This window comes from Athene noctua, chromosome 5, assembly GCF_965140245.1.
Source record: "Athene noctua chromosome 5, bAthNoc1.hap1.1, whole genome shotgun sequence".
In the NCBI taxonomy this organism is placed as follows: Eukaryota; Metazoa; Chordata; class Aves; order Strigiformes; family Strigidae; genus Athene; species Athene noctua.
The window spans coordinates 61,108,310-61,135,138 of NC_134041.1; the positions used below are offsets into that span (position 1 = coordinate 61,108,310).

Genomic DNA, 26,829 nt, shown 5'->3' on the forward strand with positions numbered 1-26,829 from the left:
GATGGCTTCTATGTCTTGCAAAACAGAAAAAAATTGTCATACCCTGGTAAAGGGTGTTATAACTTTCTCCCACATGCCATGTGCCACGTTGCCATGTGCTTGTTCTGTGAGCCTGGGGATGGCTAGCAAAATCCCCACTGCTGGCCACCGCAGAGGTGCATGAATGCACCAGAACTGTGTAAGACATCTAAGTGTTAGGAAAAAAAGTAATCATGGAACATGTTATGGAACAGGTTACATGCTCTAACAAGTTAACATACTTTTCAATGGAAAACAGTGATGCTCACATTACTGTGAGCCATGATATTCCTTTATTTGAGAAACTCAGTAACAAGTACTTCTTTTTCCCATCACTGTCTTTTTTCCTGTTATGAAAACTGGTGATTTTTATAGGGTTTTTAGGAAGGCTTGTGATCCATCAGCCCTCCAGAGGTACAACCACCCCTATCCACTGTATTTATAAGCTTTAAAGAAAAGGAAGGGGGGAAAAAAGTAATAATCCTGGTGTGGGTTTTGCCTACGCAAAATTGGAGGGGTGAAGGAGCAGGGCAAAGACCACAAACAGTGAAGAAAGGGTTGGGGTGAGGCCTGCACATCCTCTTCGAAGCAGGGGCTTCATTCTGTTGTAGTCCAGATGCTCATAAATCTCCCAACCTGGTGAAGCAAGATGTGCCTTGAAGCAAAATGCTGCTTAATAGGAGATTACCGCCACGTAAGTGAAATTAAAGTTGGCAGGACATACCCACATCATGCTTTTGGAGACCTTAGTTCCCAAGTGAACTCATCGATAGGCAAATTAAGAAATGACAGTGAGGTGAATAATGATTTTCCCAGTATAGCTACAGCTACCCTGCTCTAAGAGTCTCCATCCCACCAGCCATTTCACACAGAACCAAAACTGACACTAGGCTGAATGCAGACTAATGCCCTTTTTCTTCATTTATATCACTTCAGTCACTGCTTTGGCTAATCTCAATTTTATTTAGCACATCATGAAGACCTTTCGGTATATAGACTGATTTGCCCCCCATCCCCTTTTCCAATCCAGTTTGAGAGCTTTGCTGGGACACCAGTTATGTACGCAAGGACAGCTGAACCTTAACAGCATAACCTCGAACACAAGATACTCTGGGCAGTGCTCAGCTGTGCAGCTTTCCCTTTCCATCCACTCCCACCCCACCCTGCTGGGGGTCAGTTGCATCCTTGGGCATCCCTCTTTGAAATGCTGAGCCCTGAAAAAAATCATCACTTCCAAGTTCTGTTTTTCTAGCTTGTAGCCTCTCTTCTGAACTGAAGGGAAAAATGAAAAAAGAAGAAAAAAAAAAGGCCAATTCAGGTTTTGGCAGCTCTTCTCTCACAGAAGAACATTCCACACTTGCACATGAAAAGGATTTTTTAGCAAACCAGAGCAAGGAGTCAAAATAACAAACATAAACAATTACAAAAAAATTGCCACGCTCAGTAGTTTTTCTGACTGCTGCTAGTGGCTTAGTGAGAGGTTGGTTCATTGACTAATCTTGAGCTCAGAAAAAGACAGTTCATCTTTAAGTTTACAGTGTTATTGGCCCAACTACAGAGGATAAGATTTCCCTTAAGTCTTTGCCCAAGGCCTAATGATGACTCCAAAAATAACAAGTCGCCTTGAGGTTGGAAATTTTGGTTCAGAGAGATTTTGTTCATGTTCCGTAAATGATACACAAATATTCATCTGAGTGGACGGAAAATGCTTAAAAGCTACATAACATAGTGAATGAGACCAATCCTGAGATGGAAATAATTTACTTAATTCTTTGCAGCACTGCTGTCACTTCCAGCCATCTGTTAGCTGGGATGCTGCTGATAATCTATTAAACAGTTTGGGAGATGAAACCTTCCGAAAGCAGAGATCACAAAGAGTTCAGTTGTTTCTCTGCAGTAGAAAAGGAAGTGGGTGGGGAAAAGGGATGAAAGGATGAAACACACAGCTCGTACTCTTCTGGCTTCAGGATTAAAGCTCTGCTCTAAAAAATCCCTGGTAATTTCATACTTCCTTAACAAGAAATTGTGTCAAAGATGTGGAGTGAGAAGCAATCGAAGGTGTTCTGTGAGCTCAATTATCTTCATTACATGTAGCTTGTAATTTTAATCCAGGAGTTGTTGGATTTGCCAAGTAGCTTGATTGGGATGTTGAGAATCCTGGCTAACAGAACAGCGCAAAAAAAGCAACAGAAATGGATTTCCCAGTCGTTTATGGAGCGACTGGCTCCTGCAGGAAACACCAAAACTCTGCCCCTGTGATGTGGTTACGTACCGAGGTACTCTGTCTCAGTGATATCCCTAGCAGTGTTGCCTTCTGTCCTTCAGTTTTGGGGGTTTCATATCACTTGGTATCTGCAGACTACAAGACGGCCATTAAGACTGTCCTTGATACTCTTTACTGTCAGGTCCATCTCTGCAGCATTTCAAGTATGCAAAAAGGACATTTTTATGTTATGTGTACTATGGATGTGAAAGAATGTCTAAATCTAGTATTCAAGCCATGGAGTAAAGGCAAAACAGGAGCTGAGAAAAATTTATTAGGCTGTTCCTTTGGACTGTAGCTTGAAAAAGAACCTGACAGGTTTTAACTTACCACCACACTGGTATATTTTTTGTAACACTGGGAGAGCTTTAGTGCTGTAATTGTTAGCATAACTTGTTCAAACATTTCAAGTTCCCACCTTGTCTTGTAAATGACATGGAAAACCACTTGAAAACTATCTAATCAAATGCTCGCAAGCAGTCATATCCCACGGGCAGCTGAGATAGGCCTGATGAAATCGGAAACCACATTTGTTAACACTGATGCAAGTTTAGCTCTGCTCCTGCCTGCTCAACTGCACACTGGCACATCCTTCTGTTGAAGCCCTGCTGACCCCCACGATTTCCCCAGGGCTGAGGAGCCTAGCCATGCAGAACAGACCACGCACTGAGGGGTTGCTGCGTGGTCCAGTAAGGAAACAAACAGCCAGACACTGCTGGAAATATATATTGCAAATAAAATCAAAAGCCCCCACGCATTTTTGCTGCAGCGTCAGGACATCCCACTGGCAGCAACTTCAGTGTTTGCCCGAGACACAGAACAGTGGGTGACACTCCCCCTCCCCTGCCCCTACAGAACTGCTTTTCTCCGGCAACCTTTTCTTCTGGTTTACACCTTTGTGTGTAAAGTGAAACAAGCTTTACAAGGCCAAAGGTTAACACAGGGGTACAGACAGGCAATCTTTTTGACTTCAGGTACGTTACCTCTGGAAAAGCCAAAGCAACAGAACAGTTTGGTAGAAACAAGGGTGTAACAGCATCTGTTCTCCGGGCCTGGACTACCATACTCAGCATGCTGGTCACTGCTGCCTTCAGGAAATGTCCCGTCTTTGAGCGATTCAAATGAGCACAGTCCAAGGCAGGAACAGTAGTGGGGGAAGGGACAACTGCTGGCCCTTTTCTCATGTTTTGTAGCATGAGGTATGGCCAGGAGGTGGAGAGCATTATCTGCTCTATAATGCCAGCTTTCAAAGCCATTTTAATCAGTTTTCTTATACACAGTGATCCCCTTAAGTTTTGATTAAGTTTTGATCAAAGCGACACCAACTGCTTTTAATGAAAACCATCCATTTTAGCATTTTAGCATAGTATTTTAACTTAACTGCAGTTACTGCCTATGGAAAGTTCACCAAGTCCATCACGTTTGAGGAAACGAGAAGCTGTGACCTTCCCGTATTTGCAGCCTTAGTCCAAGATCAATGTTATTCTGCCAAGAACCAGGAGAGGGTGCTGTTAAATTCAGTTAGCATTTCATTTATCCCGAGAGCAAACACGTTCTCTAAAATGCTTTTCCCCGTTTCTTCCCCCACCATCCCAAGCCCCTTAGTCCCCGCTGCTTTTTAAGTCCCGACTGAAATGGATTTGCCACACTGATCGGCCAAGATATAACAGCAGTGATGAAAAGCATCTTTCACTTAATTACAGTAAAGTTCCTAAATTGGAGGGATCAGAAGTCACCCAGTGGCTGCTGAGCGCTCGTATGGCAACACAGGAAAGTTACGCAGATCCTCGGGGAGAAGGATGCCCTGCAGCTTGCTCTAACTGTGGCTCTGCCAAAAGAGCCCTCGCAACCCTTGGCTGTTAGTTGTGGAGGGTTTGAAACAAGAGGGACTGCCCCTGGGACAGGGAAATGGAACACTGTCACGTCAACAATCATCAACAATCGTCCTGGAGTCAGGGGCAGACATCTGGCAAAACTGGGGGACTAAGGCTTGTTGCTGTGTTTTAGGATGAAAAAAGTTATAAACAAAAAATTTATAAAAGGGGGGGATATATCCCTTTTCAGCTTTGAACCACAGTCACAGAACGATTTGGAACCTCTTTGCATCGCAGACCTGAGTGGTTTTCAACCCAGATGCAAATGCTATCCACCCATGTTATACAAAAAAATACAAGCACGTGTTATACAAAAAAATACAAGCATGTTCCAAACTGTTACCCAAACCTGAATATTCAAATGTTCTTCTCTCCCTCCCTAGGGTTTTTCAGACCCTCCTTTATCCACATCAGTGGGCCAGCAACTTGAAGCAAGCACGCTGGAACAAATGCAACGGGAACAAAGAAACGGGAGGCAATGAAGGTACAAGAAACATCTTCTGCTGTTCAAGTGACTTTCTGCAATTTGTTCAGACAGCAGCTCGCTCAGAAGTGAAATCCACTGTGTCATCCCATCTTCCTCTCTTCCAAGAAAAAAAACATTCTATGACAGAATGTAACAACTGTGTTAACAGGGACTGAAAGCAGAAAACAGGATAACTATGGGATATGAAGTGATCTTGGCCCAAACTGTATCCAAAACATAAAACAACTGTCAGCACACAGATTTGGTGCATTTGTAGAGTATTTTAATTTTTAGCTGAGAAACACACAACAGGGTAGAGTTTAAGGCATGCAGTCAGGCATGAAACTTCTCTTGATTGCTTTTAGTGCTTATACCTTCAGTGTAAGTTCTATGAAAAGGAGTAGATCCTATCTTTAATCTCTACATAAAGCAACTCTGAGTACCCACTTACAGCCTGAGGTTCGATGCAATGTTTGCAGTTGTTCCCAGAATGCAGGATTTACTTACAGGGAAACTCAGTTGTTTTTCTGAGTGATTTGTTCTACGCCACATAGAGAAAATGTCACGTATTTCACAAATTAAGTCTGATCAGTGATAATATCAACAGAAGCAAACTTTCTCCACATATATACATGCTGCAGTTACAGACATCTACTTGCATGGTTTTCCTTTGCTCTTTTACTGGAAAATACAGGTAATCTAATAGATGGAAAAAACCTTTGATTTGTGCACCTTGTGAATCTAGTTGCTGGTTTTCATCTAAAAAACAAACCAAACACCACAAATAAGACAGCCAACGGGCAATGAGCTTTTTACTGCTGAGGCAAAAGAGCAATTCAAAGATTAAGAATTTTGTGGATTTAGGTATGTTATCTTAGAAACATCATAGGCATTGAAATAAACATTACAGGCACTGAGATGCTGCTAAAAAATACATTTCCATTTGTGTAACTTCTGGTTGGTAGTAGTGTAAAGCACCTTTGGGTCTACTCCTATAGGGCATTTGCTCTTAACAAGGAAATAAGACAGTACTTGAATAGGGAGCATATTGCCAAGGAAAACGTTGTTCATAAGCAGCTACAGACAAGTATTTTCTCTCTTTAATGCCCTGTCATTATTCATACAGCTTCTGGTTTTATTTTTTATTATTATTATTTTAAAACATGATAGTCAAAGACTCTTCTCCCTTAGTCATGCATTTTTAAAATCAATATGATTAAAAATGAATCTACTGTGCATCCATGTGATGAATGTGGTAAGAGCTCATTCTGCATTTTTCCCATGAAGGTCCCCACCTGCATTTTTCTATATCACTAAGACTTCTGCTGTCATTACTGGGAAGAGACAAATCCCAACTCCTAAATGTGTTTAAGCTGCCCACTCCTAAGGACTTCAATGGTATCAGAAGTTCCATCCTCTGCTGTGACAGGCGTTAAGAGTTCGTTATTACAGTCTATTTTCAAAAGAGGTAATCCTGAAATTACAAAGAGCTGGCAAGTCCAGAACTGGATGGTCCCATTTCCTAGGCCCCATCGCAACAAAAGGATTCGTGCACGTGTGTACTTCGTTCCTATTCAGCAAAACACTGAAAAACAACTTAAGCATGAGGTCAAATACCACTGAAAGTGCCTGAAGCAAGATTATGACTTCACCATTACATCTTTTGAGAGCATAGGAGGAAAATTAACTCAGTGCATAAGAATTACATTTTAAAATAAGCATACGGAGGCACTGACTTCTTGGATTTTCTAAAAGCCATTTAGCTCTGGGGGTAGAATCAGAACTCCTGTTCCCACTCTTACATCTAACTAGGGAAGAGCCGATGGAAACAATTTTCTTTACACATTACCTGCAAGAGTGGCTCAGAGTTAAAAGAAATTATCAAGTCTACCAAGTGAGTTTGCATCCTCAAAAATGACAATCTAGACTTAGTTTTAAAACACTGATAGCGACAGTAATGTATAAAACCTATCTGGCCTTTCTGACAAAAAAGGACTATAAAACGATCGAAAGCTAACTGTGCATTTAGATTAGCCAGCACATAACAGTTCAAGAAAAGCAGTGCAAAAAATGAAAGAGTAAATAATGAGAGAACATGAAACAGCTAGACTACACACTGCAAAGCTTGTAAATAGAGCACGTAGCTAATATGCCTTCCCAACTTAACCTGCAATGTAGTAACACCACAGTGAATTAATTCAAAATTATGTGAACATGTGAAAAATTGTATGCCAAAATGTGCTTTGCAGCTCTGACACAGTCCCAGGATGATATGGAAGGCTTATTGGGAGTGTATTCCTTTATCACCCTGACATTTCATCTTTGATTGCTCCAGGCAGAAATAAATTCCCTTTCCTCTCAAGCTTGATGTGAGAATGGCTAAACCACAAAGTCAACCCCCTGTTCCATTGCAGCTATCGAAAGTTACAATTAAGGAACCCTAAAATATTTCTCTGGGGCAAACAAAATTAGGCAGGGTGATTTTAGTAGAAAGATTTTAGCAAAACAAAGCCAGACTTGGTTGGTTGGTTCTTTGCCAGCTTTGCAAGTATTCTTGCTGCACAGAGCAGGATTGCTGAGGAGACTTAGGAGAGACCAGATGCTTCCCCATACCGGCATCTGACACTGATGTTATGCTGACGTGCAGGACGTGCCTTGGTCAAGCTTTGCTGAAATCAGTGTGCCCAGAGTGGGATATTAACTGTCAGGTTTCCTAATGGCTGTTAGAAGTTCTTCAGAGACTATCTTACAGCTTTTGTTATGAAGGGACTACAGGTTATGCCATCTTCTGAAGAAGGTGATTGTCTACTGCAAAAAAAATGGTGAAATTTAAGAAATACAGAAATTAAAATCATGACTATAGAAGTGTTTTGATTCAGCGATAAAGGAAAAGCAAAACAGATATCGCCTCCAAAGAACAAAGTTACATAGGAAAGGATTGGATTCTATTGAACTTAACCCTGAAAGATGCTGTCCCTTCATGATTAACTTTGCTATGAATGACTCATCCACAAAGTAACGTGAAAGGTACTCCTCAGTAGCTTCTCCCAGCAATTCAGGATGTAAAATCTGGTCACAAATAAAAATTACAAGGCAAAAATAAAAACCCAACCACTTTATCTTCCATTTAGCATCATCATGATGCCTCACAAAAGAAAATTCAAAAATTGAAAGCATTTAAACTTGTGAAATATGAATACAATTCACGCTGTGGAGGAATACCTCAGCCTTTTAGCAAGGAAACAGTCTTTCTGTGGGCGTTTGGTTATTAGCTATCATGCAAAAACAATTAGTCGTTCAAGCAATTACGAAGTTAAGTATCTCCTAAAAAGGCTTTTGAGCTTTTCAAGCCCTAAATGCAACCGCTATAAACCTAGACTGTTCCTGAGTGTAACTTAGTTGTTGTATTGCCTCTGCGGAAGAGATTCATTCTATCATGTGTTGTAAATTCTTGATGCTCTTTTAGCTGCAGTCTGAGCCTCTGGTGAATTCTCCTCTTGCTCCTCACACTTCTTATGGTTTAGGAATATGTCTGACTTTAAGAAGCGGCTGTAGCTGTCGTATTTCATGAGATTGAATATCTGGGAAGAGGGCGAAAAAACACAAAAACAATGATCTAAGCAAAACTAGATTTTTAAATTAAAAGGACAGTATATGAATTCTAATGTATTTTTGTTCTGTTAGTACTAAACATTACTAAAAAGCATGATGTTAAAATATACTTCAAACTCTCAAAAGGGGCTGCACGCAGCAAACAATATTGCAGGTTCTGCGGCCACTGTTTTGCAATAACGTCCGTATCAATTTAAGAATCGTATTGTGGTTTTCACAACAGCCAGCTTTGAAAACCTAACACTGAAGGTGGGGGGGTCACATGCCATGGTCACTAGGTCGGATTTGACAGCTGATGATCAGATAACTGCATGTGTAGACATGACCCGGTCCCTTCCCACAGCAGCCCCCGGCTCGCAGAGCCCCCGGGAGTCAAACCCAGCGAGGGGCTCCTTCTGGCAGGGACTCAGAGGGATGAGGCAGAGCTGAAGAAAGAGGCACCTTTTAGGCACCTTCCTGACTGTGGTTACTCTTGAACAATACAGAATAGCTCAACACACAGAGAGCACTGGACAGTTAAGAAAAGCCTCTAAATAATTTACACAAATATTGAAACTGCAAATGGAATCTAAATTGAAACAACTGGCTTAATCAATGTTTCTTAAACTTCTGCCAATCCTCACATCCTTTTAGACTAAAAAACAACCGAATGCCAAGACTGGTCCCAGTCAGAAATGTTCCAGGTACCTGCCACAAATAGCTGATCTGGTACAGACGTAATTTGCCAGTTAACATATGGTTTAAAACTGGAGATAGATTAAATTTGTGCCGTTAGGCTTTTCGCTAGCCCAAGACCTGTCCTTCTTCTCACAGCCAGTACACAGCCAGCATAGAAGCAGGAAGCCAGCACTGAGTACAGATTTCCTCTCCCAAGGGCTTGACTTTAGGCTCACCCCTGAACATAACTACTTTCTCTTCTATTTATTCCCATTTCAGACAAAAAGGCTAGAAACCATTGGGAGCTTTCTGAAAACAAAAGGGCTTGGGAGAGGAGTCTGGAAACTGTTCAGGTGTCAAGGTCAGGACTATATTTTTCTTGGTTTTAAAACAGAGGGGAAGGAAAAAAGTAAACCTCAAAACTATAATTGAAGCAAAACCAAAGCCTACATCACCCTCTGCCTACTATTTCACTGGTGAAGCCTCTCTGAGTCATGCTTCATGACTGATTACATTTTATGGTACTCAGAGTCACTAAATTTCCAGGATGAATTTCTGGATTCTGACCTGCATGTGTGGATAATCCATGTGTGGATAACTGGAGCTTTATCTTTACAGGCCTCAGCTCTGACAGTACAACCGGGTAATAAAACTGTTTGTTAGGAAGCAAAAAAATAATAATCTCAAGCTGCTTTTTCATTTCACATCCTCAAGGAACCCAGACAGATAAAGGCAAACTCACAAAACTTGACTGTTGTCTGTGCATTTGCTGAAATATCCCCCTTGTAAGTAAATTACACGAAGCATGTAACTAACCACTGTTTGTTTACATATTTAAATATTTACATTCATGTTTAAACCACTGGAAATCTTGCTTTATAAGCTACATATTGGAAAACTAAAAATCCCCAAACACCCTCTCAAAGTAGACCCAAATCAATGCAGTTAAGCAAAGTCAAATTACACCTCCAGGCATTAGCTAACTACAACATAATTAAATTTATCCAACTAGCTCAAGGGAAAAAAAAATTGTAAGGAAGACATCGCCTGTAAAAACATCGTAAGTCAGTGTTAAGAACTCAGACCACTCTTGTTCCTGGTATCATTTAAAGTATCTCCCAGAGAGGAAGAGCACTGTGAGATCAAATTCTTCTGGAGTCTGGTCAGCCAAATACACAGAAAAGACAGATTTTATAATCATGTGCAAAAGCAGAATTCTCTTTTCCCCTCTCCTCCTCTCATTGCCTTCGTGAAGTTGGAACATTTACCCTATTAAGTATATTGAAATCTAGAGATTTCTATGAACCACACTAACACCACTTCATTCAGCAGAACAACCGCCTCCAAGCTATTTGTTTAAGGCCATCCCATGAGCACAAAACCACACCCCACAAGCAGCCCCATTTAAATCAGTAGGTCTCTGGAGAACTGAAGTGCTAGTTACCAGTAATGCTGTAGACCAGATTGTGGCTTTCGAGCTCTGCCTTTTTATACTTCAGACACACAGTGCCAGCAGTAGTTAACACTGTTCTTTAGAGAACAAATTATACCACTCTTCATAACTTTATAAGGATTGAAAAGTAGAGAAGACCATAACTCTTCCTGAACTATTATCTAACAGCAATAAACAGAAGCTTCAAGCAGTGGAAACCGGCAACAACCCATAAATGCTCTGCATTTGGTTTTAAAAGTTCACAGAATTTTTTTCCCACTTTAGTGGGATTCCTCTACCACCATCATGTTTCCAGTTCAGGTATTACTAACCCCTGGCTGTTCATGTGCATGCTCACTTGTAAAACTGCAAAACACTTCAACTCCAGTAGTTTCTCCAGCTTCACTCTCATAACCACCCATCCTGAACTGCAGTGCTTAGATTTACCAGAACATTTTCTTTCCCTTCCCCCAAGTCAGAAGTTCTTCCATGAAAAACTTTGCTTCTTCACATGGAAATGGAGTTTCAGACATTTCCACTGCTACTGACTTGGAACCTGCTTGAAGGACAGCAGAGCCTTTGCTCCTCAGACCACTTCGACTGACCCAGCCAGTGCCTAACATATTCAATATCTGATATGAAACGGGTTGAAAACACTATTTAAATCAGCGTGCCTTTCTCCACAAAAGAGCCAAATGGAAAATACAGGTAGTCCTGAGGATGGTACAGTAATTAAAAATAGTACAGACTACAAGTGCTGGGAAGCTGCAGATAAGAATGACTCACTTCATAACTTAAGCTTTAAAATAAGCTAAATAACAAGAAAATCTACCACCAAAAGACATGCCTGCAAAATGTCACCTAATTTCTGCCAGACCTCCCAAGTTCTATAGCAAAAGGCAAAGCAGATGCCAACTCCTCTTTTTTGTGTGTTACAGAAGAGGAGGCTTTTCAGGAAATTGCATTATATTCATATCAATATAAATACCAAAACAAAGCAAAGTGAAGAATCTTGAGCTCTCAAGGAAACCAGTGGCAACTACGGAAACAAACATCAGCAATGACTCAGCGCAAGTGCACACACAGGAAAACGTAGGCACAAAGTTAGTCAGCTGGATGATTCTCAAGCTACCAGCAGAGGAACCTAGGAGAAGGCTTCATGAAAGGAAGTCCTGTACTGGAATTAGCACAGTTGCCCTGAGTCTTTTAACTAATTGGCCCCAGGCAGATCCACCCGCAGAGTGGCTGCATCAATATCCCCAATATGGAAGCACCCAGCCCTGCCTATTCAATCCACGCCACAAGTAGCAGCAGGCAGATTCCCAACCTTCCTACACTAGCTCGTGCTTAGAAACTAGAGTCTACTACAAGCAGACAAAAACTAAAGAAACTGTGTTCTTGAAAAAAATAACTTTACCTGGTCCTGGAGTTTCTGAAACATGAGAGGGTGAGGTGTCTCCAAAATGGTCTCATTCAAACGGGACTGCCCTTCAACATTGACTTGGGAGGAAGCTTTACTGGACAGGAAAGTCATGTAAATTTCTTTAGCTTTTTCTTGCATCTGCAAAATGACATATTTATTTAAAGAATTATTTGCTGTGGGAATATTCTCTCTATTTGTTCATGTTTTGTTGGAGACTGTTCTAGGTCACTTACTTCTCGAGGTTCACATCCTAAACCAAAACATAGTCTGAATTAAAAAAAAACCCAAACAAAACCAAGTAACAAAACAAACATACACAGATTAGTTTATTTGTGTCTATTCATTTGTACTGGAGGAAAAACATCTCTGCAGGCCAACTCCTGCACTGACATTAGTGGAAACTACCACAGTATTGGGCACTTTGGTTGAACAGCAGGTTGTGATATTTAAATCCAAGTATCCAGTGTAAAACCACTCAGCATTATCAGCTAGGCCTTGTCTTCATTATTTAGAAGACTATTTTTGCTAATCACTATGTACAAGGAACCCAGAGGAAAGAAACACTGTGGAAACTTACCACAAGGCAAAACTAAGTAAAGTTAGTGTATAATCCACGCTACTGCTAGATAACTCTGTCACACTACATGCTTTGTCATAACTACGTTTTTACCTCAGGGCAGCTCACATGCAACACTAACTACATGATTAAAAAAACACAACAACTTGATTAATGGTAAAGATAAGACTCTCAAGAGCCTCTGAAAGCTGATAAATAAGGGTAGGTGTGAGTTACAAAAAGCTGTTTGTTAGCATTCACCCTGATTTCAGCAATCCTGTTGATAAATCAGTAAGTGATAACATTTTGTCCCAACCTAGCATCTTTAAGCTTCAAAGCAGTGGTCACAGTCCTCTGAACCTCTGTGCAAGCTCCCCCTTGATCAGAAAGATGGAGAAGAGAAAGGCAGTGGGGGAGAAGAGAGCCAAGGCAAGCCTCCCTGCTGCAATCTGAATCCTGCACGCTGAAAACAAGGCCCGTGCAGCAGCAGCAGGCACTGTACAATTCCAGTGTTCCCCATCGTACATCTAATGAGCATCTCCAGACCCACACCAGAGGGCTGCATCTTTGATGGGAAGTGGGCTTAAAGAAGGAAGCATTTAGTCTTGCCCATGAAGGTTTCACAGAATTTCTTTCATGTTTTACAGCTGAGAATTAACATTTGGGGATAATTAGAAGAAAAGCTACATGTGTTTGACAATTCACAAAGCCTACAAAGTTAACTCTCTCACTGCTGAAGGGGATGCACATTTTCCAGGAGTACTCCTTTTCAATATGGAGCATTCATCTGGTGGGTAAAACATACGTGTCAGGTGCACGAGGTCAGAAAGAAGTGTTTTATAACAATTTCTGATCTTTTCAGTTTCACAGATCAGGGAGGACTCGGTCCACCACGTCTGTTCTAAATGAGCAATTAATCCAATCAGTCAGAGGTGTGACAGCTTTAACCGGTAAAGTTAATACCCAAAAATGCAGAGGCAGTAAAGGTATCTTTAGCTACTTTCACATGAGCAAGCATAAGTGATTGTACCATCTGTCAGTCCTACCTCAACAACTTTTGAGCCTGCTGTCCAATTTCAAACATATTTAAGAGAGGGGCAAAGGACTGAGAATTACCCTCCTACAGATTCAAAGGAAAAGAGCTGGTGAGAGAAAGGGAGAGAAAGAGCAGCACATGCACTGAGGGAAAAGCAGTAGATGTTCAGAAGTTATCTACTCGAACTGCCAGCACGTACTTAGCAGCTGGTTAATCAATGCACACATAGCTTCACGTCAGCCACAACACGACGTGCTGCTTGCCCAAGGAACACAGGACCAAACTGGGCACCACAGAGAAAGAGAAGAGCAAGGCTTGAGGGGAAACACAGAACTAAAAGTACTGTGAGGAAGTTTAAAGAACATGGTGGGGAACAAGAGGATTGTGTGGGAGGCTGGTGAAATGGGGAGGATCTCTGGATTTTGTGGGGAACAATGAAAAAGAAAGGAAGTGAAACCACTGTGGTAGGGAGAGGGGGTTGTTGGAGAGACGCAGGGGACCTGATTTTACAGTAATGATGGGGAAATATGGAAATGCACTGCTAAACATTACAGGTTCTGCTGCACATGGAACAACTGTTACGCTACACCTATGCTTGAGTAGTAGAGCATCACGTTAACTACAATTTCTTTTTTAAAAAAAGAAAGTACAGTTAAAGTTGCCAGTCTATTTATACATGCCCCAAAAGGCATTCAGGGAGAGCCAGGTCCAGGCAGAGGAGACAGCGATGTTCCCCATTCAGTGGGTGGCATTCTTTGTTCCGTGTCAGCCTGAAACTGATGCTTCAGCACAGGGGACTCTACTCCGGAATTTAAACAACACTTAAACTGGGATCTTGTTCACAGGTGGTTGTTAAAGGACTTCTGGCACTTCTCACTCACATCTGTGTGCTCGTCCCAGCATTCGTGCCAAATTCCCATTTGGAGTACAAAGTTCTGTCTACAGAAATCCCCCTCACTATTCAAGTGGATACAATATTCTTTCCCACTTCCTTTCCTAAGGTCAAATTAAGATCTCAAGCACGTGTGGTTCCCAAATGAGGTGAATGGAAGTCCCAGATGCTCATCAGAACAGGCTCCAACAGTTAGCAGCTGTGCAGCATTACCCAGTCCTGCTTAACCATTGCCACATTCACCTGGGAAGTGACAGAAGAAACTCTTGAATAGGTGTACTTTGTTCTGAAATTGTTTTCTACAAAACTTCTTGACATGGGTATTTAGGTGGGTTTCAGCAATAGCTGAAAAGATTCCCTGTTGTTTGAAGCATTTATTACAATCTGTAATTTATTTTTAAAGCTCAGCTGCAAGAGAAGAAACATTTAAACCTTGGGAAGTAGCACAATGGACATGTTGTTTATTTCATTAACAGTCACAAACACAACAGCATATGACTAACTCCAACAAAATATTTAAAGTTAAATCTTATTCACTTATCCCCACCACTCCCACTTCAATAATTAAATGTGTCCTAAGATGAGGACCATATGGGTGGCAGCAAAGCTCGCTGCTACAAGTGGACTTGACCTAATTCCTCCCTCAATCTTTGCTAAAAATCACATATCTACCTTAACTTCAGTTTTAAAGGAATGATTAAAAAACAATATAATTTTAAAACTACAGAGATGTCTCTTGAGCTGAGGGGAGGAGTTTGTGCTTCCATGCTGCAAGAAGGTAGGCTGAATCCTGTCCATCTAAAACCTGCCTAGACCAGTAACGTGGTCTGCTTGCTGTCTAGCTCTGCAGATGATGAAAATCTCCACTGCTCCCTGACACATGCATGCATTTCCTACTGGCTCACCCAAACAGGAAAATAAACACAAATTCGTGGAGCAATCTGGTCTGAACTCTATTTCTGCCTTCTCCTGGCTAAGTGCTCCCACCACTAGTTCAGAGCCAAGAGCCAGTACTCCCTCTGGCCCCGGGATCTGGCAATCCTGGCTGCGTAGTGGCTCACATTCAAGAGGAAGGGGACAGAGAAGATGTATCTGCACAGCATCTTGCAAGATCTGCCTGTGTTGGCGTGATATAAGTCAGCTTCTAGGCGGAGCCCACGTGACTGTGGTTAGAGTAAAGACTGAACCAAATTTAACAAGCTTTGAGGAAAGGCCCAGGGTATTTGCTTAGAATGCACTAACAGTTAGACAGTTTCCAACCAACAGAAAGGAGGAGAAGGGTGAGTCTGCACCTACCTGTGAAGACCAGAAGGGGACATGAGGGGAGGACAGCACATTTACTGAGCCAACCACCCTAACCAGCCTATACAAAACCAACCACTGCTCCAGGCTGACACTGAAGGGATGACAGTAACACTAGGCACAATAGATATTTAATCCACTGGCCAGGAGGTGACCTTTGTGCAAGTTTAAACTGACCAAGAAAAACCCCACACAAATGCTCTCATGTCAAGTAACAAAAAAGTTTATCTTATACTTTAAAAATAGAGGAAAAAAATTCCATTCAATCTGGGTTAAATTGAAATCAGCTTCATCTGACCAAAAGTCTAAGTGTCTATGAGCTAGTCTCTGTGGTAAACCAGTTTTAATGAGAAGCAGGCTATAAAATAAGTAAAAAGTTGTTTTTAGAATCCTTTGCTCACATTAGATAGATATACAGTGATTCCTGCAAGAGGCACTTTCAGAAGACAAATTCATGCCTCATGCTATCATAAACATGGGAAAGATTTCTATTTTTAGTGCTTTTTCTAGCTTTGTAAATTATCTAAACAAAGCCATCCATAAGCAGTAGCTATAAAAATTTACTGTACATCTGTGTCATTCTAAAGCAAACTTATTCTATCTGGCTGTAATAACTTTGGCAGCACTAGACTCCAGATTGACCATACTGTGTAATGATTAGTACTGAATAATTAAGCTAAATGGAACCTAGTTAAGTCTCTGTCCATTCATTTGGTAATTCATTCAAGAATTCACTAAGATACTATCTCTATACATCAGTTTACCATTTCCTGTACTAGCATGTGCAATCCTAAAATAGCTAAAAAGATGGAAATTATTTAGCAAGAGAAGATATGATTATTATCCCATTGCAAAATGTGGGACCTTACAGAAGGATTTTCTGCTTTCATTTCCATTTAAAAATGCAGTTTGATACCTGTCCAAGGGGTATCAAGAAAAGATACATACCTCTTGTCAAGGACACTGCATGGCATACAAAGAAAAAACATCTGCTCTGGTACAAAGCAAAGGCTATCTCCCACTTGGCTGTGGATTGTGACACTGGTTTCTGCTTCACCAGCTCAGAAAGCAAATTACTTTAACGGAGCAGGGAGAGAGACAGAGAATACCTAGATCCCCAGCCCAGCACACCGAACATACCAGCCAAGATGCTGTATGCACATCTGGGGAGAAGAGAGGAAATGCTTTGTCACAAACTGACAATAATGAGATCTGCAGGCTGTGCCGAAGCAGAGCCAGGTCAGCGGGACCTGCCTGGGCGGGGGGTGGCTTTCAGTGCAACCCAGACAGGCTGCAGCTGAAACATTCCTTTACAGGCAAGCAGAGAGGAGGAATCCCAGCCTCGCTCCAGCTACCATACTGCTGCCATCATAGTGGCATCTAGCACAGTTTCCTCTTTTATCCCATCTCATTTACTGACTTTCTCTTTAGGCCTTACATCTTACAGACAAATAGCCTGATTAATTGTTCTTTTCTGAAGACCACCTGCACGTGTGGGCCTTAATGAGGGAGGGAAGCAGCTAAATACACAAAAGCTGAAATAGTGCTAAATATTACAAAGTGCACAGTTAAACTGAACATTTTGTTCTTGCAAAAGTTAGTCTTTTTGATGGATTTATCAAGGCCAAAAAATATTCACAATCGAAATAAGAAAACTGTTCTGAGGGGAAAGCTTTTTCAGTGCAAAATAGAGAATATTTACAAGAAGTAGAATCCCCTCTCAAAAATAAGTTTTGTTGAAAATCCAGAGAGGGTTTTTTTTGTGGAAAATCTGTTGGTAAACAGTTTCAGCTGACAATATTTGACTGACCTTAAGAGAGGAATCCTGCAGGCCAGATGCAGCTCTCTTATGCCTGCACTTTATAACTTTGCTAGTAGCCCAGTTCCTCCACCTGATTCCTATTCCCTGACATCTCTAACGTTACGCAAAGCACGTATGGTCTCATTTGGAGCAGGTTTAAGGGGCATTTTCCCAGCCTCACTCCTCATGGTACTCTACTTGCTTTGGGCAGAGAGTGCAAAAGAGACTGTACATTTGCACCCGCTGCTTTCTAAAATGCTCCCTTTGGCAACCAGAGCTGAACATGTGTGAAAAGTGTAAAGGTGGGATTTCAAACAACGGGTTTATGGGATTTAGGAGTCTGATTCTTAAAGGACAGTAATGCTCAGTTGGACTTTTAAAACTACTTCATTTCATGCTCACAGAATTCTTGTCTCAGATCAGACAAATTTGGAATTCTTCAAAAAGAAAAAAAAAAAATCACAAAAACTTTTTCAGAAACAAGCAAACAAAACACAGTACGTATTTTAGGCCTGCCTCTATAGGCTTCAAAGCCTAAATGTGAAAGTGAATCCTGTGTTTCTGGGGGATCTAAATGTAGACCAAGATCCAAGCAGTGGAAAAAACTTACTGGAGATAGCTGATTAAAAAAATTTCCAAAGAATATTTTCTACTAGAAAAATATAGCTCTCATGAAAATCAAAATGCTCTGAAGGTACATATCAATTTGAATAAATATTTAAACAAAAAAGTCTAAACAGACCTTCAATTTCTTCTGTTTTGTAATGTGTAATTTGATAAGGCAAAACTTTTCATTCTGGTACTGTAAAACATTTTGTTTGTGCCATTTGTTATTTTTATGTTCCACTGAAATATTATAATGGTGTATATTTTCATGTAATAGCTGCTATGCTTTAAAAAAAGTCCTGAATGAAATGTCTTTATGTTTTCAAGCAAGATGATGCAACATCACTGAATTAAACCTTTTGCTACTCCCAGGCAACAACAAAAAGTTGGGAGTTTTAGAAACATGACAATTTCAGCATTTTGTTTTGATTTGAAATAGAACCAGCTTTGTTTCCAAACAATTCCACCACTGCAATTTCAGTGCAATTCCTTCAAATGTATTTATTTGCACTCACATGAAGCATGTTACGCAACAGAAACGTTCTAGCTCCAGGTCTGCTAGAAAACAGTTCTGCCAGAAACTATGCTGACATGTAAAATTTATTTAGGAAACATACCTGTTTTTTTCCCTGTGTTTTCTTAAATTCTTCACATGCTAGCCAGAACAAAACGTTTTCTTCACTAAATTCTTTCTTTAAAAATTCCTAGGGAAAAGAAAAACAAACAAACATTGGGATCCAATTTCTAAATTGTTCTTCCCTTTTCCTACTATGGCTATTAAAACTAGAAGCTGCCTACGGCTAGCTTTACCACGCTATGAGTTTACATAATACAGTGTAACAGAACCACTGCATTAGCGCATCTGCACACCACCAAGCCACAAACGAACAATCATATTCAGCACTTTGAAAACACATTCCAGGAGAATGGTGAGCTACATCTAATCTCAGAGCCTATCAGTAACTAACAAGAAGAGTTTCTTCAGTCTCCCTTAAATAACTCGAGGAATTTTACAGTCATTACTCAAAGGGAAATCAAAAAATAAATGAATTTGTTAGCAGGTGAGTATAATGAACTATTTTAATGAGAGTCACACATCACTTGAGATTCTCATCTAGTATCTTCCTGATTTTTTAATGAGTAAAATCTCTACAAATAAAACTGTTTCTAAACATGATCATCAGTGGCAATAAATTCACTTAAGTAAACTCAAGCAGAAGATGTATTTGCATTCTCTAGACAGTGTTTAAACAAAGCGCATTCCTTCAAAAGCAAAGCATGTTTTAAAATGGGAAAAAACGTACATTAAATTTCTCTATAAAACATAATGACTGAAATATTTATAGCTCTGAGATCATCAGTTTTCTCTTTCAAGTGTTAGAAAACAGAGATTAAGTAATGCCAAGAATTAAATAGCACCAAGATTACTTTTGTAAAAAAAAAAAAAAAAAAAGAATTCTAAATCACAGTGTTTTGTAATTCTCGTTTACATCACTTTTCAAACCAGTCTGGCAGGAAACCATTGTATCCCAGTGCATTTTATCAGTGCGTGGTATGGCAAAACCATGCTCAAGTAGGTAGTTCCTATTCCAATAGCTAATATGGCAAGAAGGTCTTGAAAAACCAACTCGCCACCCCCACCTAATTAAGCTTCAAGTCTGCACTTTGAACTGCACAAACCCACACTTTGTAGTAAACTTAAAGGGAATTCTTTCAGTACAGCTGCTGCAACACAGAATAGGAGCCACGCGGTTATCAGGCTCAGGAGGTGGTAGTGATTACTCATTGCTTAAGTAAGGACAATGTATGAGAATAGAAGAGCGCAGGATTGGTCCTCAGTGATAAATAATGCTTGGCAAGAGAGATCAATGGCCCAAGGACTGTAGTTTATCCAACAGTAACTTGTTAATCCTTGCAACAGCTGATAGATCCCATTAGAAAGATGCAACCAAAAGTCTTCCATGTGCCTTACGAGAGCAAGCTGCAGTGGCAGTGGGCAAACAGCACTACCTCAGAAGCTCAGCAAACGCCACAGCTCCAATTCTGCCACTCTGCCCAGGGTATGTATCTAGGAGGATGCATGCCTATGTGCTTACAGCACTGGCACAGCTGCACCATTTATGCTGAGCCTCATTCAGCTTTAAATCCTAATTTTGGTCTATATAAATATCCATAGTTAATATAGCAACCCTAAATCGTTTCACTCCTTCTGGATCTTCAAGGAGGTTCTCCAGTGATGTAGCCCATTTTGAGGTTCCTTTCAAGGTTTGGTGGCTGCTGCTTGGGTGACCTTCGCTGTCATTTATCTCTGGAAAAAAAAATTGAAAAAAATCACCACCTTCATTAGAAACGATGAATGTCACATACAATTCTTCCCCATTGCTCTTTGCACCCTTGGATTGCAGCTGCTCTCTTTAAAGGAAACACCATAAAACTGAAAATAAACACACACATATTTGAATTCTGCTTTGCCTGCAAGGAGGCAAGAATGCTTTACAGTTATATAATTCATGAGCATGTAAGTAGGCACTGTCACTGTTTTGTAAGAGTTCAAGCACCTTTTGCATGTGGAACACAATGACCGCAGCCTGTTTAGTAAAAGGATCGTTTGCCTTTTGTTCTGGCACTGTCAACAACATTGGCTTCTATAAAGCAAATCCTGGTCAGTGACACACATTAAATTTATTTTTAAGAAAAGAATCATCACTGGAGGTTGGGAAAAGGCAAAGAGAAAAGAAAAATAATGCTTTGTTTAGCAGGAGAACAAGTCCAATATGTTAACCTAGTCTAGTGGGAGGATAGACAGCTGGCACAAGAGCCTCATTCCAGCTGAGCTGACCTGCTATCGGGCAAGTGGTATTTGGGTGGTTTTTCTGTTTGCTTGCTTGTTTTCAAGTTCACTGAAACTCTGCTTTTATAAGGCGTATTGGACTGTGCCCACATCTTACCTGCCAGCCAGCCTTCTCACAGATAGAGGATAGTATACATTTTTGAATTTTTCTATCCCAGGGACAAGTACGTTATATCCAAGGCTGGTGATGCCAAAAAAATTGTTTGCTGGCTACCCAGCAGAAAACCTATGACTTGGGAAGGTTCCAGGAATTTTACTGCTGATCTGAAAAACTCTAAATCAGACATAAAGCCCTTGGCCTCCTTTCCTTTCACACGTGAAATGCCCAGAGAAGACAGCAAGAGAACAGGCCATGAGAAGTCAGGCTAAGAGCTCCACTTCAGGTCACTACACACTGGAAAGGTGCACGAATCTGTTACTGTAATCAATACAGCTTCTATTTGGTTTTATAACCCTCTCATTTCTCCCTACCAGCTTACTGGACATATGGATCTTAGTAACGTCTGCTTAAGCTCTGTCAAAAACCCCTTCCTCCACCATGAAACTAAACCCCAGCAAGTATCTCAAAAAACTATCTATGCAGACCTATACTATCAGATGCCCTTTTCAGCTGGTAGATGAAACGATAAATGCTAAGGTTAAAGCCCTACAAAATACTGGCATGACAGCAAAGCCTACTTTTTGGTTGGTAGGGACCGGTGGAGTCCCTCGGTTTTTCTAACAATGAGATGGACCACTGTTTTAAATGAATGAACCTCCCTTGATAGAAGTGGAGGTTTTATACAGAAGAAATTACAAGGCTGGAAAAGAGATAAACTTTCTGGAGCCACTGATTCCATACCCATTGCCTAATACTGAGCAATCTACACTCATGCCCCAAATAAATACGACATAGAATAAAGGAACCCATCTAAGATGATTGAGCAAACGGTCACTGCAAGCTGCTTCTTCCATGTGTAAACCCTGTCTCTCTTCAGCATCCCGCTCTCACCGTGTAATGCAGTTACAGCACCAACCTGAAATTTCTTACACAATGAATGCACGGCTCTATTCCTGCACAAAACCTTCCAGGATCCAAGATCACAACCTGTCTGGGTAAGGAGTCTGACAGACTGGTCTCCAAAGCAGCAAGTATACTTACAGCTCTGTATATGAAACACACAGTCTGCTAGTTAAAGGTCAGAACCCGAGGACTGTCTCCAAATCGCTACTGCAGACTTCATCCATGACACTGGAGTACAACGGGTTAACTGTGCCTCAGTTTCCCCTCCCCTCATGCAAAAGGATGTGGTTCTTGATTATCACTTGCGAAATTTATTTTAGGAACCTGACTCAAAGTATCTGGGCATCTAATCTCAGTGAAATCTGTGAGATTTAAGAGGGAATAGCCAAGTACATTGGAGCAGAACACAATTTTCTCTGAGGAGCTTGTGAATCTCTCCTTATGATCACTCTCACCTGCAAGCAGAATGGCAGCTCCGTGTATATAGCTACTAATGGCCTGAAGAACCAGGTCATTCCCTTATTTAAAATATGATTTAGCACAGAACGTGTGGGAGTGAGATTTTACTTCTAGTGCTTCTTTTCCAGCCAAATTTTAAGTAGAAATTAATGATTACTTTGAAAAGCATGTATTTCAATGAGCCAATGCACTACAGGACAGACCCAGCGCCACGAGAACCCAGAAAAAGTTTCTGGTGAGCAAAGGCCAAAATACATTGATACAGACCTTCCATGCAGCCACGATACATTGCTCTGCTTCCCCTCAGCTGCTTTCACTGGTCTCTCATTTTGCTTCTGGCCATTCTCTATCCTCCCTGACCACCATTCTCCCCAGCTTCCTCTCACTTCCAGCCTGCCCAGCACAGCCCGACTCCATCCACCGTTTAAGTTCCCCACGCTCCTCCCTGTCACCCCCAAACCCTGCGCTCTCCCATGATCCCGCTCACTACCTTCTCCTCCTACAGCCTTAGTAGAGAAAAATTTGGTTCTGAAGGGAGGACCTACATGACTTCTTCCTAATGCCCTCTGAGCCTTGTACAGGACTCTGTTTCCTCACTTAACCAGCTCCCCACAACCCTAAAAGCACTGTGGTGCTGAGATGAGGCTTGCCTGTCCATTGCTCCCTACAGCGCAACCCTTTAACCTCTTGCCTCACTTACTAAAGCTGGGAGAGGCTATGGGACGAGAGCAGAGACTATGGGATGTCACAAGGTGCTGGGCAGCTCTGCTGGCCACCACAATCCCAGCTCAGCCTGGGCTACAGCTCCCTGGATCAGCCCACCCCGAGACAGGGGACACCCGCTGTAGCATCACGGTGGAGGCAGACCCTCGGATCGCTCCCACGTAATAAAAGCAGGAGGCCAGAGAGCACTCTTGGGTCCTGCCATCGGGAGGATCTTGTCCTGAGCAGTCCCCACCAACACAGTAACTGCATCCAAACTGCCTGCTGGGATCCTGTCTGGTACCACCGTGCCAGCTGTGCCGGGGGCAACACGGCTGGCAGGGGCCAAAGTCATGGCAGGGAACATGCCAGCGGCTCTGGAGGGCTCAGGTCTGCGTGCTGGGCATGGCCTGATCAAGCTCTCTCCCTCCGGGCTGAGTACCATTAATCCCCACGTTCAGTGTTCTTTTGCCACCGCCATAAAACATTAACATTCCTCTTCAGCACAAACGTAAAGACGCTGCACATGATACATGACAGTAGGAAACACCCTGAAATTTTATGAGGATGTTAGAACAGCTGGGTATTTTTATTATACCCCATTAAATATGCCATCACTAACATCTTTTTCTAATACAAAAGTGACACCCCCCCAATTAGGATCACAACTTCCCCCTCCACATGGTGGTTTCATTCAGCAGATTTAATGTGCGATTTCTATGATTTTTTTAAGAGCTTAGAAGATAGGAAAGAGGTTTTCCCGCTAGTCACTCAAGAAGCTAATCCCCAAATCCATATCCCATAACACATTTGTAAATCACCTTAAAAATGATACTTCTGCTGAAGTACAATTTGATAAAAGTCTGAAACGATTTATTGTAGAAGGCAATACTGTAATAAATGTAAATATATGAATGACCCTCCTGAAATTATTTATCTCTGTTTGCCATTTATAAAGGTAGCTTTCCCCTGCTCAGATCATCTAGTGACAAAGTTCTGTAACATACACTGGGAAATAAGCTCGATACCAATGTTTAACCACCAAAATGTACACATGAGTGTGATCATTTAAATGAGGAAGGCAGACATTTGCTGTTACTGAAAACTGGGAGATAAATTTGTGCACCAAAAAGGGTATTACAAAATGGCAGTTCTTCCACCAATATTTCTGTAATAGAGTTACACACAGAATGTACTACAGATGACAAATACGCTAACTACATTTCTTACTGTCAGAAGAGAGCGCTTGCTATCTTTCATACAAGTTAGAAACCAAGAGGCAGAGCAAGCCAACAAAGCCTGCCTGGCAGAGCACTGTTGTAGTCTCTGCTGAAGCAAACTTTCCACTGAGTGGATGACCATACACAACTGCTTGCACGATGTGCAGTGGCCAGCTGCTCCTACAAACACAGAAAGTGAGTAAGTGCTTATTTTAAAAGCACCGTTCCTTTAGAGAGGAACCCTATACTAAGCCAACAAACAGGCAGTGATGTTAGCTAGAGCATTATTTTAGAGAAGAATCTTATAGAAGCTGCCTTCTCCCATCACACAAGAGCACTGCCGCATCAGACTGCAGATAAAGGCTCTTTGTAAGTGATAAATATAACGGTAAGTGCAGCACTAATAACATTAATTATCAGCTGAAGTGTGGTATCAAAAACGGCAAACATTCGCATTCTCCAAGCAGGAACTTGGACTGAAACCACAGAAAGTGTCAATAACATCAAAACACACAACTCTGCAGGTCAAAACTCAGAGTTCAGACCCTTGTTTTAGACAAGCACAAAAATATGTAGAAACTCATCAAACTTTTAGAGATTCAGACACAGCTAATTAAGTTCGACATGCTAACCCATCTGCCTTCCAGAAGGGCTTCGCACTACAATGGCTTCCCAAGCTGCCGTCATTCTCAAACGGTTGATAGAGCGGCCTGCGTGGCACCGTATCAGACGGCACAGTCACACCCTTCACAGAATCCCTCCCGCTGAAGGTGTCCCTTACCTAAACACCCACCCAAACCGCTTCTTTCCTGCACACACCCTTTGTAAACTCCTCAACAAGACAACTGGCACACAAACAGTAGATGTGACAAAAGCACCACGGAAATCGCATATTCCTTATTCTATATTTAAACGTTGATATCCAATGTTAAGAAAGGCCTTCTCAATTTCTTCTTGAGGAACTTTCACACCACCTGCATTTTCCCCTTTTTCACCTGGACCATAAAGCTGCAAGCCACAAACCTTTATTATTTTACAAGTACTCTGAATACCTTGTGTTTTCCTACAGTCACCAGAATGCCTATGGAGTAACAATCACCGGTCTGGAATGAATAAATCCAAGGTTATGAAACAGTGGGAAACTTTGTAAGTAGTGTGCTGGAAAGGAAAAATTCCCTTATTTTCCATGTATCCAAGCGCCACTGGATGAATCCTCACACAACAATTTTTTTCCTAGTAGTAGCTGAATTTTGGCCCTTTTCACTACAGAAGGGCAGCCCTTTGCATGCTTGGGTTGTTCATATCATGAACCTCAACATCCTCTTTTGACTGTCTCTAACAACAGATGGCTACTGGAATCCACTTTTAACTATAAGGAAGGAAACTAAAGGGACGTTCCGCTTTTGTAGCATCTCTGGAAATGTTCACCAGACACTGATCCTCTAAAAAAATAAAAAAATCAACCCACTCTAGACGAGCACCGCGTTTGGCTTTTCTTGGAAAGATTAAAACTTCTTACGGCACACTGTAAAACGTGGTATTATTTTCTGGGGTTCTGAGTTTGTAACTTTTACCCCGGTTGTTTTAGCAGTGATGTATGAGCCCCCTCTGAACCGACCTGCCGGTGGTGCCCCACGCCACGAGATGCCCCGTAACAGCACAAACGCGTTACAACGGCAGCGGGAACTGTGAAGTCCTACGATTATTAAGCCTTGGTAACTTCCCCCCCGGCTTCAGAGGCAAGGCAAACCCTTCAGAGTCCGTTTGGAGCTCGAACAATCACGCCCTGATGTTGTGGGCTATCCCCTCGCTACCAGTCCCAGCGACGGGCAGCGGCTCGCGGTCAGACTGCGGCTGATGAGGCACAAGCCCCGCAGAACCCGGCTCCCTCTTCCGTGCAGCTGCCGAGGCGGGAAGAGCCGCGCGGGTTACTGCCCCCGCCGCCTCCCGCACAGCCCCGCTGCCCCCAGGAGGACGGGGGGGGTCAGCCCCGGGCAGAGCCACCCCGCGCCCGACACGATGCGAGGTGAACCGCGCCGCGGAGGAGTCGGAGCCCGCTCAGAGCCCGGCTGGGCGCGGGGGCCCCAGGGCCGGGCGGAGGAGCCGGCGCGGCCCAGGTATAACGGCCCGGGGCAGAGGCGCGGTGTGTGTGGGCCCGGGGCTGCCCTCGGCCGCGCTGCCCCGGCCCGCCCGCCCCCGAGGCAGCCCCGCGGGCGCCGGGCCGCCGAAAGGGCGGGAGACCCGCCACCCGCTCCCGCCGCCGCCGGGAGGGGGCTCGGCCGCGCCGTCCTTCCCCGACGCGGGGTGGAAGGAGAAGCGCGGCGGAAGGAGAAGCGCGGCCCTTCCTCAGCCGGGGCCGGGACACCCCCCTCACCCCCCGGTACCTGACGGCGGGCGCTTCCTGCTGAGCCGGCTCACGGCCCGGTTAAACATCTCGGGGGCGGCCGCGCGGCCCCGCGCTGCCCGGAGCCGGAGGGGGCGGCCGCGCCTTCCCCGCTCCCCTCCGGGGAGGCGGCACCGCCCCGGCCCGCCCCGCTCCCCCCGGGCCCTGCGCGCCCCCCACCCGCCGCCTCCTGACGGGCCCCGCGGCCGCGCCCCGCCCGCCGGCCCTGAGGGGGAGGCAGCGCCGGCCTGGGCCGGGCCGGGCCGGGGGAGA

The 26,829-nt window shown here is 42.8% G+C and overlaps 1 protein-coding gene across 1 annotated transcript; it reads right to left on the reverse strand.

Annotated features, from left to right (window-relative positions):
* Positions 1-4,894: 4,894 nt before the first annotated feature.
* Positions 4,895-26,656, reverse strand: RGS10 (regulator of G protein signaling 10). Its single transcript, XM_074908476.1, has 5 exons — positions 26,558-26,656; positions 20,128-20,246; positions 18,556-18,642; positions 11,740-11,883; positions 4,895-8,202 (listed from the first exon to the last, which is right to left on the reverse strand). Exons 1-5 carry the CDS (start codon positions 26,604-26,606, stop codon positions 8,056-8,058), a joined length of 546 nt encoding a protein of 181 aa, XP_074764577.1. The 5' UTR covers positions 26,607-26,656; the 3' UTR covers positions 4,895-8,055.
* Between the last annotated feature and the right edge of the window lie 173 nt (positions 26,657-26,829).

Coding starts and splice junctions, on each gene's coding strand:
- RGS10 (XM_074908476.1), bottom strand. CDS start 26,606: ATGTTTAACCGGGCCGTGAGCCGGCTCAGCAGGAAGCGCCCGCCGTCA. Junction 18,643..20,127: donor AAGGAGTGAAACGATTTAGG/GTTGCTATATTA, acceptor TCTTTTCCCTAG/GAATTTTTAAAGAAAGAATT. Junction 8,203..11,739: donor TTCAGAAACTCCAGGACCAG/GTAAAGTTATTT, acceptor CCCTCTTCCCAG/ATATTCAATCTCATGAAATA.